Raw genomic sequence first — 15,074 nt, forward strand, 5'->3', positions numbered from 1 at the left:
TGCAGCACGTGCCCGTTATTTGGTTCAACTGTTGAATTCTTCATTTTTGGTTAACCAGTGGTGAGCAGTTGGACTTACCTAATTTATGTGTCAAAAATCTGTTTATGATGACGATATTTATTCAAATATGGGTTGGGCAGAAAATGATTTGCTTAAGAAATTCTCTTCAAATTTTTAAACTTCAAACAGGCCAGTGGTGGTCATGGTGAACAAGTCTAAGGAGTGGAAAGAAAGTATAAGTAGTCAAGTCAGTAGAGGCAAGAGTATTCATTATCGCCATCATCATCATCATCATCATCAGTCTGACTACGTTCACTGCAGGACAAAGGCCTCTCCCATGTTCCGCCAGTTAACCCGGTACTGTGCTTGCTGCTGCCAATTTATACCCGCGAACTTCTTAATCTCATCTGCCCACCTAACGTTCTGTCTCCCCCTAAGTCGCTTCCTTTCTCTGGCAATCTAGTTAGTTACCCTTAATGAACAGCGGTTATCCTGTCTACGCGCTACATGCCCGGCCCATGTTCATTTCCTCCTCTTTATTTCAACTATGAAATCCTTAACCCCAGTTTGTCCCCTAATCCACTCTGCTCTCTTCTTGTCTCTTAAGGTTACACCTACCATTTTTCTTTCCATTGCTCGCTGCGTCGTCCTCAATTTAAGCTGAAATTTTTTTGTAAGTCTCCAGGTTTCTGCTCCGTAGCTAAGTACCCGCAAGATACAGCTGTTATATACCTTCCTCTTGAGGGACAGTGGCAATCTACCTGTCATAATTTGGGAGGGCTTGCCGAATGTGCTTCACGCCATTCCTATTCTTCTAGTTACTTCCATCTCGTGGTTCGGCTCTGCGGTTAATACCTGCCTTAAGTAGACATAGTCTTAGAGTAATATTATAGTACAGATATAAAGGTTTATGTGAACAATGTAAACCACAGACATATATCTTCACAAAGGCAGCGTCCGTGGTAGAACCATGGGCGCTATACAGGATCGACCAAGCTTCTCGAATATCTGTATCATTCCGAGCTCTTGCGGCAACCCCTTTTGAATTAGCCAACAGTGTGAAAAACTCAAATCCAACCCTGATCACTTTGTTTCATTGGTTACGATGGAACCCGACATCACGTTAAGGAAAGCAGACAAAGTCGAAACCAGATGCATCCTCTTTCATTTGCTTTGCGTTGCACTCATTGCAAAACTGAACCACTGCCATAAAGGTGCCAGAAACTTTTCCTGGGGTTGTTTTTAAAGGCACGAGCTGTTTAAATTCACTTTGAAGCTTTGATTGCCTGAACTGAGTCTGCTTTAGAATAATCAGCATGGTGGTGTCTGAGATTCTTTCGGGGCGAGCACCTCACAGCATCGCTACCGCTGCTGAACCTGAGGCCTTTGTTAGTCATCTGGGTCAGCCTGTACATTCTAACGCGCTGCTCGGCCGGTGCGCGCCTTTTTTGTCGTTTTCATCGTCCGTTAGTACCCGAGCACTTGTGGCTAGCTAGTTAGCTATATCTGGCTGGACGGTTTACTTGGCTAGTTAGGCCTGGGCAAGCTCTGACAAAGGTAATTAAGGCAAGTGGTGGTATGAAAGCGGTAATTGCACCAGATGGCATGATTTCTAAGCTAATCCAGCCATGAAAAGCTAGAATCGTGTTAACAAAAGCCTTCTAGTTGATTCACTCACTAAATATTGCAAGTTAGCGTGATTGTAATAATAAGCACGCTATGCAATATCATGCTAATGAGACCTTGATTATACGATGAAAATTAGTACCGTGGAAGTAAAAATTACGACCCGCCGTGGTGGTCTTATGGCTAAGATACTCAGCTGCTGACCCGAAAGTCGTGAGATAAATCCCGGCATCGGCGGCTGCATTTTGGATAGACGCTAAAATGATGTAGCCCCGTGTGCACAGATTTGGGTGCAGGTTAAAAAATCTCAGATAGTCAAAATTTCCGGAGCCCTTCACTACGGTGGTTTTGGGACAATCAATCAATCAATCAATCAATCAATCAATCAATCAATCAATCAATCAATCAATCAATAGGAATTACAATAAATAGCTCTATACTAATGATTGCTTCGCTAATTGCACTCGAGCTTACTATTGTTTTTTGAATTGAAACCATATAGTTAGGACAGAACTGTTCCATGTTATGTTCATTGTGACTTTTGATGAGCATAATCAGAATTAAGACTGAGTTCGTGTGGCCTTAACTTCGAAGCAGACAAAGGAGATGAGTAGACGACCGAATCGAAAAGCTGGTTGAAGCTAGGTTATCACAAGCTCCTCCATGCTTTCTTAAAAACTGCGGAGAAATTCCAGGAGTAAAAAGGCCAAGTTACTCTTCAGAGTGTTCTACTCTCGCAGAGCATCAGATAGAGTGAAATATCTTTTCACTATGTATGAAATGAGAGTGTGAAAGAGCTTTCTACTCTTCCGCTCTTTGAGAGAGTGAAATGCCCAGGCGTGAGAGAGTAAAACGCGGTTATATTCTTGCTGTTGATTACTTTTAGGAGCATAGGCACACCGTGAGTGATTAGCATTACTTGATAACGACAGATATGGGCAGTAAAACGTCTATATTTATTTGTTGAGACGATAGAGATGATTAACAAAAAAAAACATCGTTTTCAGCGCACATCAGTGAATTTCAGTGCACAGGAAGGCACTTGCAACTCTTAATATTCAAGTTTTCAGCGTTAGATCTGTAATGTAAAATAAACGAATACTACCTCGTTGAATCGGTCACGATCGAAACTTAACGCATACGTCTGTGACATTCTCCTTATATCAATAATAATGTTTTTCGCTACGACCGTCACACACGGGCGATGGTCGAAGTCAACTTGATCTCGGTGACCACGTTTACGTCGCCGCCCCCTGCCGCAGCGCTTTCACCACCAGCGCGTTCCGGCAGGTGCCGGCGGCGAATGGCATAGCGTGTGGTGGCTTCGGGAACGTGTTGGGGGCTGAAGAGTAGTCGCTGCAAGCCGAGCAGCTGTGGCTGTCAGAGGAGCCCAAGTGACAGCCTCTGCTGCCTTTGTTGCGGTGAGCCACGTTAGCCGCTGCCGTCAAGGCGAGTGCCGAGGATCCCATGCGCATTTAGCAGGTACGGGGAGTCCACCGTCGCCGAGTATGCTGTCTGGACAGCTTTTGATTGTGGCGGCACATGGGCCGCAGCAGGCAGCTGGCCAACTGAACACAGCGTTGTCGCAGGAGCCAGCAGATGCAGTCTAGATTTCGGGGTAGGGGCGACGTGGGGCAAGGGGACACGGAAGTGCGGTCTGGTCTTGACGCGGTCTCTTCACGAGGTGATATTTTGAGCTGCGCATAAGTGACTGTGAGAGGAGGCCATGTGACAGCCACTGGAGCCGTTGTTGCCGTGAACCGTGTTGGCCACTGCCATCATGGCGAGTGCTGGGGATTCCTAACAGGTATGGTGAGGCCACCGTCGTGAAGCATAGTGTCGGGACGGCTCCTGATCCTGGTGGCACCTGGACCATGGTAGGATGATGGCCAACTGACAACAGCCTTGTCGCAGGAGCCCACTGGGGCAGCCTAGATGTCGGCGCAGGGCGCCGCGGGGCTGGTGGACACCGGACAATGCTCAGTGCTTTCTGCGGTGTCTGCAGGACCTGCTTGAGGAAGCCCTCTTGACTGTCCGCTTCATTGTCACGTTTGTATTTATTTGTCTCAGGTGTCTTTACATTTGAAGGGGTGTCTATTGCTTTTCCGTCGGTTCGAACTTCTTTGCTTTCATTGTATCTTTTGACTGTGACATTGAAAGGTTGGTTGCGTTTCGTGATCAGGATATGCTCGTCTTCGTCATCCACGCTTGGCAATACTAGTGATGACGCTTACCTGCTCTTGTATAGACCCTTTTCATAAATACGCCATCTGACGGTGAGCTTTTCGTCAGCTTCGCTTAGCAAAGAAGTGAGGGATAGCTAGCGCCTTCATGAGGGCATGGAAAGCCAGCCGTTAAATGCGTAATTGTTGTGATGTTTGTGTTGGGGGCTAGTTTTCCGTATCATCCTCTGCAATCGCTCCGCCTACTCGCTTGAACGAGCTCCCAGTACTCTCTTATAAGCTTTCTTAGCTGCTTCCGCTAGACACTGAGTAATATTTTGTAGCCTTCAAGGGGTTGGATGAGCAGTTTGGCTCGACTGCCGCGGCTGCAGGACCGTGACCACAGACAACTAGCATGCGCGCCCGGAACGGGAAAAAAGGCTCACCGAAGATACATAATTCTAAACGAAGGCTGTGTCATAATATCGACTCTACGTGCGTGCTACGAGCAAGAAAAGGAAGTAGCTACACTTCGCATCATCGCTCACAGTTCGTTCCCGGCAGTGTCTGCGCCGACGTCTGTCGGCGCAGACACTGCCAGGAACGAACTGTGAGCGATGATGCGAAGTCTTCGTTCGCTCCATTTACGGATACATTTTTTCCGAGTGAATTTTCATAATTGTACCTCCTACACTGCTTCTTATGGTAACATGAAGGGTATTGAAAGTGAAATGAAAAGGTGTAAGTGGGAACCCAGCCGCTTCGATAACCTAGAACCAAAAGCGAAGGTCGCTCTATGTAGCGCTGCGCGAAACGAACAAATTGTCGTGTGACAACTTTCGATCACGATCAAAGCCAATTTAGTCTTTTCTATTTTTTATCTTCTGCAGCTGGCTCTAAAACGTCATTGTAACCTAGAAAATTTTTTTGGATGAGGCGTGGTTCCGATTAAAATGAACCATACGGCAATCAACGGGGGGGGGGGGGGGGAGAGGGAGGAATCGCGTGTGCTTGCCACAAATAAGAAGCATCTAGGGATACTGCTGTGAATACAGGACTAGTTTGGATCCTGTGGGTACCTTACATCGGCGAATGCCTATGGTGCCTTAACCTAAATCTATGCACTCAAATGAAATGTTCTTGCCTATGTAGAGGTTTGCGTTCAATTACGCTGCTGTCTAGCCATCACGAGAATTTTTATCCAGTGATTTAGGCTGCCTAAACATGCATGCATACATTAAGGGGGTCCTGCGCGGGCGTTTTTTTTGTTTTCTTTTGCATTCGCCCCGGCAGACGCGGTTTTTTTTTCTTTCGTCCTGCATTATGTTTTAAAGATTTTATGCGAGATTTCGTTTTTTTTCTCTATGCAGGAACGATGGCTACTTGACATAAGCACGCTGCTACCGCAGCAAAAGAAAACACAGCCACGCTATCTTTTTTGTGCCACCATCAGATGCGATGGTAGTGTGCTCGATGAAAAATGCGAGTGCCCTGCTGGGAAGTATTTTTGCAGCCATGCTGCGGCAGTGCTTGACGTACTTCTACTGCTGCAATAGAAAAACTTTCGTGAGGTTCCGGCTCACTTGTCGTGCACTGATCTACCTCAGTACTGGAGACGGACACGGTGTGACACTGTAAAAGGAAGCAGCCTTCTGAATGCAGACTGACGAAGAGTAAGTGAGGGTGGCCGTGATTTGCCAATGCTGAGCCGCCTTGATGTCAGTGCAGTTAAAGAGAGGAACGTAGAAGACTGGAGGAAGGATCTCGCCCAGTTTGCCCAAGCCCTTTCAGACGCAAACGCAGATAGTGCGCTAGTAACCGTACTAGCTGCTGCAGATTGTGCCCCAGTGTGCAGCTCCAGATATGGCACCCTATTTTGTGGCTCGCCACTAGCTTACGAGCAACCACTCGTGCCTCATGGCTTCAATGTCCTGCTCTGCAGCTATCTGGGGGAGAAGGTCGATAAGCATGACAAGAGTTCTACACCGTGCCTGCCAAAACTCACGGAGCCACTCACTGGAAGCAGCCAGTGGTACATACCAGGTGGCATCAGTGGTGCTGAAAGACACATCTTGGAGGTATGTCGCCACATTTAACTATGGAAGCAGCACAGAAAACTGCAGGTGCTACCAGAGCGTTTGTGGGCTCTCCTAATCTAATTTTTAGTACATTGTCAGTCTTGGTGCACACAATATTCTCTTGGTAAGTATGCAAGGCACTGACAGCACTTGTTTGCTATAGCAAAAAAGAGAGCTTATCGGTCAAAGTGGGTAATCAGAGAATGGTAGCATTAAAAACACTGCGAAATATTTATAATGAAATTTTTTCAATCTGCAGCAACTGAGAAGTCCGGCGCATACACTACAAACATGCTGTAAACAAAGGAGGTAAGAGCGGCTCATGCACGTCGGCCTGCCGGTATATGTGCGCTACAGCTTAACATTTTCCACAAATTACCATTGAAGCAGGAAAAGATACTGTAATCTGTCACTTAATCAAATTTTGTGGCCAGCTATCTGTACGCATAATAGCCTAACATACTTGAAATAAGGAAAGTGAAGCGACAGCCTTCAAGTGTTTTTAAATTTATATGAACGGGAGTGGCTCTGTGGAACAGGTGGGTGAAAACGTAGGAAGTTGGTTGTGATTAGGTGAGAATGTTGTCTTGATAAGCGTGAAGCTTAAGCGTAAGAAAGCAGTGTAAAGGTCTGGGTTGTTGAGTAGAAGTAGAATGAGCAGCATAAAAATATTCACTAGCATAATTTCGCTGCCTGCTGTTTCTTGTGCTCACTTATAAGCAAACTACATTCTCTGTGACAGCCTTGAGTCTTTTCATGATATCCTCACCTGATGTCTGATTTTGCAATTAAGAATGCCCTTTGAGTTGCCTTATTCTTTAAAAAAATTGTGAATGTATTGTTTCAGAAAATCTTGCTTAGTCCTCTGCAAGCACAGTGTTTAGAGAAAAACTCCCAGCAGCAGCAAGCCAGATAAACTTGGTGTCAAGAGCGAAAACACCGGCTGACTTCTTCAAACTTTGGCACTGTGCTTATGTGCAGTCATTGGAGCAATAAAGGGCTCGGCCACCTGACGTCAGCGAAAGACCTAACCAGGGTACCTGCTCTCCGGCCAGTCATTCTTCGATAATACGATGCTTGCAATGGCTGATCAGTTGTGAATCATAATAGTACTAGAAGTTTTACTGAAGAAAAAAGTCAAGAGACCCATTCATTGAACATTATCAAGCATGTGTGCTCCTGCGCAAGTGATCCACCATATTCAGTTCTCGTGCACTTCTTTTTGTTGAGTGATTAAGTGTACTTGAGAAGCTCATATATACGGTAGAGCGGTCACTCCGGAAAACGAGACTTTTTTCAACTGTGAAGCTCTTAGATCCTTTTTTTAGATGTGTGCTTCGCTTTAATGGGTACACTTTTTTCATCTCAATATCCAGTGGTAATAAAATAAGTATCCGTACTATAATTTTAAATTGAAGCATCTATTTTTTCCTTAAGCGACCTAAGAGTGAAACCAGTTAGCTGCTTTATTTTGAGAGAAGTTACTGGCAAAGCCAGTTATAGAACTAGCGAATACCCTGCAAATTGTGGTGTGTCTGTTTGAAAACAGCAAATCCCACATCCCGGCTACAGCAGCTGAAGTTTTTGATATGGTTAAGAATGATTGAAGTCAGTGTGCTCAGGTTTAGGGGAAAATTAAGGAAAACCCAGGTTGACGAAACTTTCGGAGCTCTCCACTATGATGTATGTCGTAATCAGATTATCGTTTTGGGACATCGAACCCTAAAAATTATTATTGTGTTCCAAAAAAGTCAATGTAGAAGGATCAAATTTGAATGTGGCCTAATGCAAGCATAGGGAAATGCAGTACAATGCTTAACAGTACGTTATGTTGGGCTAGTTGGTACATATTAGGCTGAAATACGTTGCGCAAGGTTGACCAAGAGAAAAAAAGACGAGACAGAAAGAGCGCCATATAGCAGTACAATGCACAATTAATCTAGAGAGAGAGAGCACCAATATAAGCATGATTCAAACGTTCGGCAATTTCATCCAACACAATGTAAGTTGTGCACTATGCTTTGCATCCTCATAAAGCCGTACTTTGTGCTATGGCACTTTGACCATTTGTATCTGTCTAGCCGCCTACATCTGGGCACTCCCGTGGTAGTGTGTGTAACATGTATGAACAAAAATTTAACATAAAAGGACTTCAGTATAGGATCAACTGATTAACAGGTTAAGACATAAAGTGAGACGCTAGTACCGTGCATCATACCCTTTCCCTCAATTGTGTCACACACCATTTACCATTGCTCATGGAACTGTGGGTATGAGCCACATTTGATTCAGTTTATATGAAAACAGGAATGGTGGGAATTGACATCGTAAATCTTAACGAGATACTTGCATAGTTAAACCCGTGTCAAAAAATCAGGTGCAAGCAATGGTGGCGTCGGTAGGGATCAAAAAATTTTTTATGGACTCGGGGAACAGAAATTAAAGTCGTGCCAGAGTCACAGCTAAGCATCTAGCATGACAGTCAAGCATACTGCCAGAAATAGACCCTATGCTGGCATCATGTCTAGGCAATATAATTACAGCATTATAGTAAGCAGTGCCTCGTTTTTATTCGTTTATGAATGTGCGAACTGTGGTATTCCAGACTGATTTGCATCGCTTCTAAACTACTATGTTCTATTGTATAGTCGTGGTCTGAATATGCCACAGTGTTACTGTCATAGTGTTCTCAGCACTACGATTTTTTTATTTGTTGAATCATACAATACAAAAGATCATCAGACTGCTTGGACCCGTAGCCAATGGCTAGTCCTGGGTCCAAAAAGAAAATGTATGCAGTGATGCAGGCTTACTGTTACATAAAAAAGAAACTAACACTCCAAAACACAGGGTGTTGTACAGTACTACTTCAAGCATTTTTTAGCATGCAATCTTCGAGACAAACGACAATAAAATCTGTAATCGCGATAGTGTCAAAAGGTGCACCAACGCAGGCAAATCAGTAAAGTGCACATAATAACATAACCAAGACAACTCAGAGACTTATTAAGTAGCCAACAATACCAGTATCCGTATTTTCAAACGCAATACAAATACGACATTCGTTGCTAGGCCACAACAAGATTCACAATCCAGAACAGCGGCACGTGTTTTAAAAATTGCACACACCAAATAACCATTTAGCTCGTATGATGTTTGTGTGACTGCAATGCGACATGCCAGGAAACAAAAAATTGCAAAGTTTGTTCGCATCTTTCAAGCTTAGAAATTTTTTAAAGAAGTGTTAAAATTTTACGCTTCCTTTATTTCAGGCGGCAAGCTGTTCCATATTTTTGCTCCTATAAACGGCAACTGACACTCTCCATACGCGTTGTTTGTGGGGGGCAGATTGAAGTTATCAGACGCAGCATTTCTAGTGGGTCGAGAAGTAGTGTAGAAAAAGGATGCACCGAAAAGGTTGTTGTGCCGTATGATGTTATTTAAGCAGCAGGCTGTCTGCTTTACGCAATGCATCAAAAGGTAAAATTTGCACGTCGTTAAACAGTGGTTTACCCGGATGATCTTGCTTAGAGTACGTTATTGTTTTTAGAGATCGTTTCTGTAATATTCGAATAGGTTCTAGGTAAGTCTTATAAGCCCATCCCCAAGATTCAATGCAGTATATAATGTGAGAGTGGATGAATGCGAAGTATAATGTTCGTAAAATGTCTCTATCGAAGTTGTTACGGGCCTGCAGTAAAGCATAAGATCCGGACGCCAACCTAGTGCATACTTCCGTTATGTGGTTTTGCCAGTTTAAGTGGTTATCGAAGTAAACGCCAAGATACTTGTAAGAGGTTGCATGGAGAAGACAGTGGTTGTCGATAGCTATATTGATGGAGTTAACATTTACAGTCTTGTTACGAGAATTAAAATTGTATATTTAGTTTTCTTGGTATTATAGGTTATTTGTTGGCACAAAACCATTTGGAAATTATTGATAACTCCGAGTTTGTTTTATATTCAACTTCCTCGATATTGTTACTTGTAATAATTATAGCTGTGTCATCAGCGTACATCAGAACGTCAGAGCAATGTAAGGATAATGGCACATCGATTATATACATGGAGAAGAATAAGGGCCCAAGGACGGATCCTTGTGGAACACCAGTTTCTATAGGTTGAGGCAAAGAACATATATTGTTCATGCGAACATCTTGGTACCAGTCATGAAAATCACTTGGGAACAGGTCGAAAGATGTACCTCTGAAACCGTTGATTTGATTGATTGATTTGTGGGGTTTAACGTCCCAAAACCACCATATCATTATGAGAGACGCCGTAGTGGAGGCCTCCGGAAATTTAGACCACCTGGGGTTCTTTAACGTGCACCCAAATCTGAGTACACGGGCCTACAACATTTCCGCCTCCATCGGAAATGCAGCCGTCACAGCCGTGATTCGATCCCGCGACCTGCGGGTTAGCAGCCGAGTACCTTAACCACTAGACCACCGTGGCGGGGCACCTCTAAAAAAACCGTAGTGCTTCAATTTGCATAAGAGTATGGAGTGATTACGGTGTCGAATGCTTAGGTCTAAGTACACGACAGCCACCAGTTTGTTGTTGTTTAGGGCGGAGTTGATTGCTTGTGTTAGAGACAGCACCGCGGTTGATGTTGAGTGCTCGGAAAGGAAACCGTGCTGCTGTGGGCAAAGTATGTGGTAGTTATCTAGGAATATATGTATTCGGGCTGCAAGAAGTTTCTCATATAGATTGTTAAGGACGCTTATCATGGATATTGGCCGATAACTAGATGGGTCAGTGGGCTCTCCGTCTTTGTATATTGGTGCGACTCTAGCTTTTTTAGAGAACATGGGTACGTGGAGGCATGCAGAGAATGATTGAAAATATTAAATAAGATAGGGCACAGGAGATCTATGTTTTCCTTAAAAAACCGCACCATGATTCACTCTAGTCCGGCAGCCTTATTCATAGACATGTTTAGTACAACAGCTTCAATATCCTTGGATTCGATATCGTACATATAGAAACTGTTGGTTAAAGATTGTCTGTGCAAGCGGTACTCGGTCGAATTGTCAAATTTTGCTGCTAAGGAAGGGCTGACGCTCGTGAAATATAGATTAAACCTGTCAACAATACTTGCGTCTATGCAGTCGGGAAGAACTTGCTGTTTCGGGTTGTTGCCAGTAACTTCGTTTACTTTTTCCCATATTTTTTTAGTATTACCATTTGCCTGCTGTATAAGACGGCTATAATATTCTTTTTTGCGTATTCTATATCCGGCACTGATTTATTACGCAACATTTTGTATTTACGCAGGTAATACCGATTGTGTTTATTCTTCTTCACCTTATGATACCAGTAGTCTTTTTGTTTTAGGATGGAGAGGATGTAATCAGTCATCCATAGGCACAGTGGTTCCTGGTAAGACCTAGTAGATATTGTTTCGCTACTGTTGACTAAGATGCTAGTAAGATTCTCCATCAAATATATGTTTGTTACGTTGCACGTAAGCATAAGTAGATAATTTAGAACCAACCGATAGTACGTTGCACGTAAGCATAAGTAGAGAATTCAGAACCAACTTTTAGCACTTTTCTATGCACGAAATTCTTGAGAAAGTGTGATTGTAATACAGCTTATAGTGTATAGCTCTCTGAACTATGCAAGGTGGTCGCGACATATACTGTCACATAATATGATGACCATTATGTCAGCAAAAAGATTGCTCATGCTTGTGTGCACTTGCATGTTAAACTGTGCACAGTTACCAAAAAAGAATTACTAGAAAATATTAGTTGGTCACTATTCGATTATTAAGCTGCATTATTTGGGACACTTGCTCTTCAGTAACCTTGAATCACCACTCGAAAGGAGTGCGCAGTGATGGAAGCGCACTCCTTTCGAGTGGTGATTTTACGAGGTGGTCATGACAACCTCGTAAAACATTCTTGCATTGATTGAGAGTATACATTGGCGTATATTACCACAGGGTCAGGCCTTAAGGCCACCCCTATCTCTCCTATTTGTAAATAGTATGAATAAATGTTTTTTACCACCACCATCCGTCACTGCAGTGATGGAAGCGCACTCCTTTCGAGTGGTGAGTCCCGGCCCTCTGAAGATGGGGGTGTATCAACATACCAAGTGGTATTTTGCTGTCCCGCTGAACCACTTGTTGGTATATTGCCGCGATATATTGGCCACACTCATATAGAGCGCCCTTCACCGTGCCGCACAGAGACCGTGGCCGCACGAGCACCTGGCTAGGCCCAGCTCGCACGCGTCATGCACTCGGGGGTTCTGGGGAAGAATTGGAAGGTCTGCTCTCAGATTTCCTCAGTGTTCGAAGGACTCGCAGCTTTCTCATAGTTACCTTAACTTGTGGGCACAGGCTTGCCCTAATAAATAAGTTTGTTTGATAAGCCTCTGTGCTTCCGTATCGCTACAATATTATAGTGGTCGTATACTCTTAGGGAGCTCCTCATCACGTAAGGTTGAAAAAATTGTCCCTCTGTGTCATCCGCGATGCTTGGGCGACTCGTCGATGGTGACGAAAATGGCGCAGTTTTTTTTATAGAAGGGTCTGTCGACGCGATGCCTTCCACATTATCTTCATATAGTTATTTATATATTGATGAGAAGGTATGAAGGGTAGACACGCTAGCGCTAAAGAAATCAGTTTTTTCATAGCCTTGAGGAAGACAGAATCCCTGTTTAAGGATTGTCCATCGCAAACTTTCGCCTTGCCCTTTGTACACTTTATTTATATTTATGATATAATTATTCAGTTTTTTGGCATCCTGCGTACCACTGGACACTTAATTCATAAGAGTCCAAGAGATCCATAAGCCGAATTCCGTAGCATCACAGCAAAACTATAGGTGCAATTTATATTAGCCAAACGGGTCTACCCATAGCGTAATGTCAGGGCAACACGCCAGGTCCCTCCATGCCCCCCTCCCGAATATTTTTGGCTATTGCATACTCGACGAAAAAGGCCCATATCAAAAAGGTGCTCGCAAAACTGCCTGCGCCCTTGCGGCCCCTGTGTCAATGACGGCTTAGATCATGCCAATTAATAAAAGCGGAACAAGGTTGTAATGGTCGTTAAAAATTAGGGGAACCTGAAGCTTCGCATTTAGAAGTTTAACGCAGTAGTGATTTTCTGTTTCTAGTGCTTCAAACACTTAATTAATGCATGAAACCTTCTCGACCCAGCTTTGCACCCTTTACATAGCCTTAAGTAAACAAGCGCAATAGCGTGTGTGCGTTTTGTATTGGGTTACCAGCTTTAAACCACAAGGTCAATGTGATAACCACATGTTCTGACGCCTGAATTCCATGAGTGCTTGTGTCACGCATTATTACTGCAATGTTTTATGCTGGATTGTGAAGCATGCATACAGGAAGCGTGTGTTTGTAAATCATGTGTCACATTCACTGCATTTCCAAGCAGTAGAAGTTATTTTCACTGTATTCACAAACAGACGCTTGGCCGTGTGATATAACATCCGCTTGACACTGAAACGACACGGGTTCAATTTCCGTTCGTACCCAAACGACCCATGTTCGATCGCCACTCTGAACTGGGAGTTTTCGTTATTTATTCTATTTGTATCGTTACGAATATTTCGGTGATACATATGATGATTTTTCGCTCACGTCCTATGACGCGCAAGCCGAGAATACTGCTGTAATTTTTGTAAAACGAGCTTTTAATGCCATTGCATTAAATTGGAGTGAATGGATAAAACAAAATGGGGAAACTATTTACAGGCATGAGTTTTTTTCACTTTTGTTATTTATCCAAAGCACAGAACCCTAAATATAACACAGAATACATCGAGGACGAACGCTGTTGTCGTCCTCGGTATTCTAGCCCCAATGCGCGCTAATAAAAAAAAGTCCCATTTTATATTCATAAATGTGTATTCCAAGCTTCTCCGTTCCGTGGTTGGATATGGTGTTGTGACAGCGTCAATATATCCAATCACATCACAGCAGAAGCGGTATGAAAAGCGAGCGACACTAATGAATCGCCGAAAATTCTTCGCCCTTGCGATCTCTCTGGAAGAACTTACACTAATACTTTTATTTCCCTGTATTCGCGCCCATGACGGCATTGAAAAAATTACCTGCAGGTATAAAAGTAGCCCTTCTACAAAGTAGGGCCTAGTTACAGACAATTCGTTAGAATAATGCATTTGAAGTGGGAGCGTTTAGGTTCACTGCGATACCGGCTGCCTCAGCGAACAGGCTTACTTCGCTTCCACCTTTCCTGTACTCGATGAGGGTACCAAAAAAGGCAACTGCGTATGCGAACGTAGGACAGACTAGACATGACAAAATTAATGGCAAAAACGAACGACCTACGGCAACTTTGACTGTTAGAAAATAGTGTCAGTAACGATGTACACACACGTAGATTTGCCGCTTTGAGTCGTCAGATATGACACTTTGCTGCGATGTACTCCTCACTAGCCAACATTGGCGTAGGCGGAGGAGGGGGCGTTTGACCTGCTTTGAAAATTTCAAAGCTTCGTATGTGTAGACACGCATATATACAAATGAACGGGTGGTGGTAGTGGTTAGAAGATGAGAAAAGGCACCTAATTTTTGCAACCCGGTCGGGAGCACGGCGCAGTGCCTGCGGGGAAGGGAAAAGGGGGAAAAGTGGAAAGAAGAGAAAAAATTAAGTGAGCACTGGCACGGGCGTCATCAATATGAGCAGAAGGCACGACGCAAGGGTAGGGGTGGGAAGGAGCTGGTCGTCAGCGGTAGGCCACGATTCCCGTCTCGTCCAGGAACTCCACCAGGCTCCGGAGCACTGGTAGATGGGGACGTGATGGGAACAGTAGGTGCTCTAGGTTGGTGGCAGGAAGGCCATGTCTCCGGTAGGCTGTGGTGACCCTCGAGCGTTCCTGGGCCAAGGCAGGGCAGGCACAGAGGAGGTGCTCGAGGGTCTCGGCAAATGAATGCATAAGAATAAATAGGATATGCACAAATACCCTCCCCCTTTCCCTCACTGGCTGGCGGACGTCAGCCGCGATGGTGACGCGGACCGATGTGCGCGGAACAGACGGCGAAACAGTAGGCCAGCAGACGCGGAAACGCCACAAAGTGTGGCTGCATGTAGTTGCCACAGTAAGGACTGAAATATCTTACATCGGCTTCTTTGCTGCTGGCTTGTGTTCCGTTCCTGGAATTCTCGGCGCTCATCACTTTTCTATGAAAGAAAGAAGAA

General features: G+C 44.2%; 1 protein-coding gene across 1 annotated transcript; it reads left to right on the forward strand.

The window, feature by feature from the left end:
* The first annotated feature begins 3,289 nt into the window (after window positions 1–3,289).
* LOC142777259 (uncharacterized) lies at window positions 3,290–7,271 on the forward strand. The gene is made up of 4 exons (XM_075881581.1): window positions 3,290–3,675; window positions 5,159–5,866; window positions 6,126–6,175; window positions 6,714–7,271. Exons 2-4 carry the CDS (start codon window positions 5,489–5,491, stop codon window positions 6,748–6,750), a joined length of 465 nt encoding a protein of 154 aa, XP_075737696.1. The 5' UTR covers window positions 3,290–3,675; window positions 5,159–5,488; the 3' UTR covers window positions 6,751–7,271.
* The last annotated feature ends 7,803 nt before the right edge of the window (window positions 7,272–15,074 follow it).

This window comes from Rhipicephalus microplus, chromosome X (assembly GCF_043290135.1).
Source record: "Rhipicephalus microplus isolate Deutch F79 chromosome X, USDA_Rmic, whole genome shotgun sequence".
NCBI lineage: Eukaryota > Metazoa > Arthropoda > Arachnida > Ixodida > Ixodidae > Rhipicephalus > Rhipicephalus microplus.

What these genes read in the sequence shown, in the direction of transcription:
- LOC142777259 (XM_075881581.1), top strand. Translation starts at nt 5,489, where the DNA reads ATGCTGAGCCGCCTTGATGTCAGTGCAGTTAAAGAGAGGAACGTAGAA. An exon ending in CTGAAAGACACATCTTGGAG is followed by an intron (nt 5,867 to 6,125) that starts GTATGTCGCCAC and finishes TTCAATCTGCAG; the next exon opens with CAACTGAGAAGTCCGGCGCA. An exon ending in ACATGCTGTAAACAAAGGAG is followed by an intron (nt 6,176 to 6,713) that starts GTAAGAGCGGCT and finishes GTATTGTTTCAG; the next exon opens with AAAATCTTGCTTAGTCCTCT.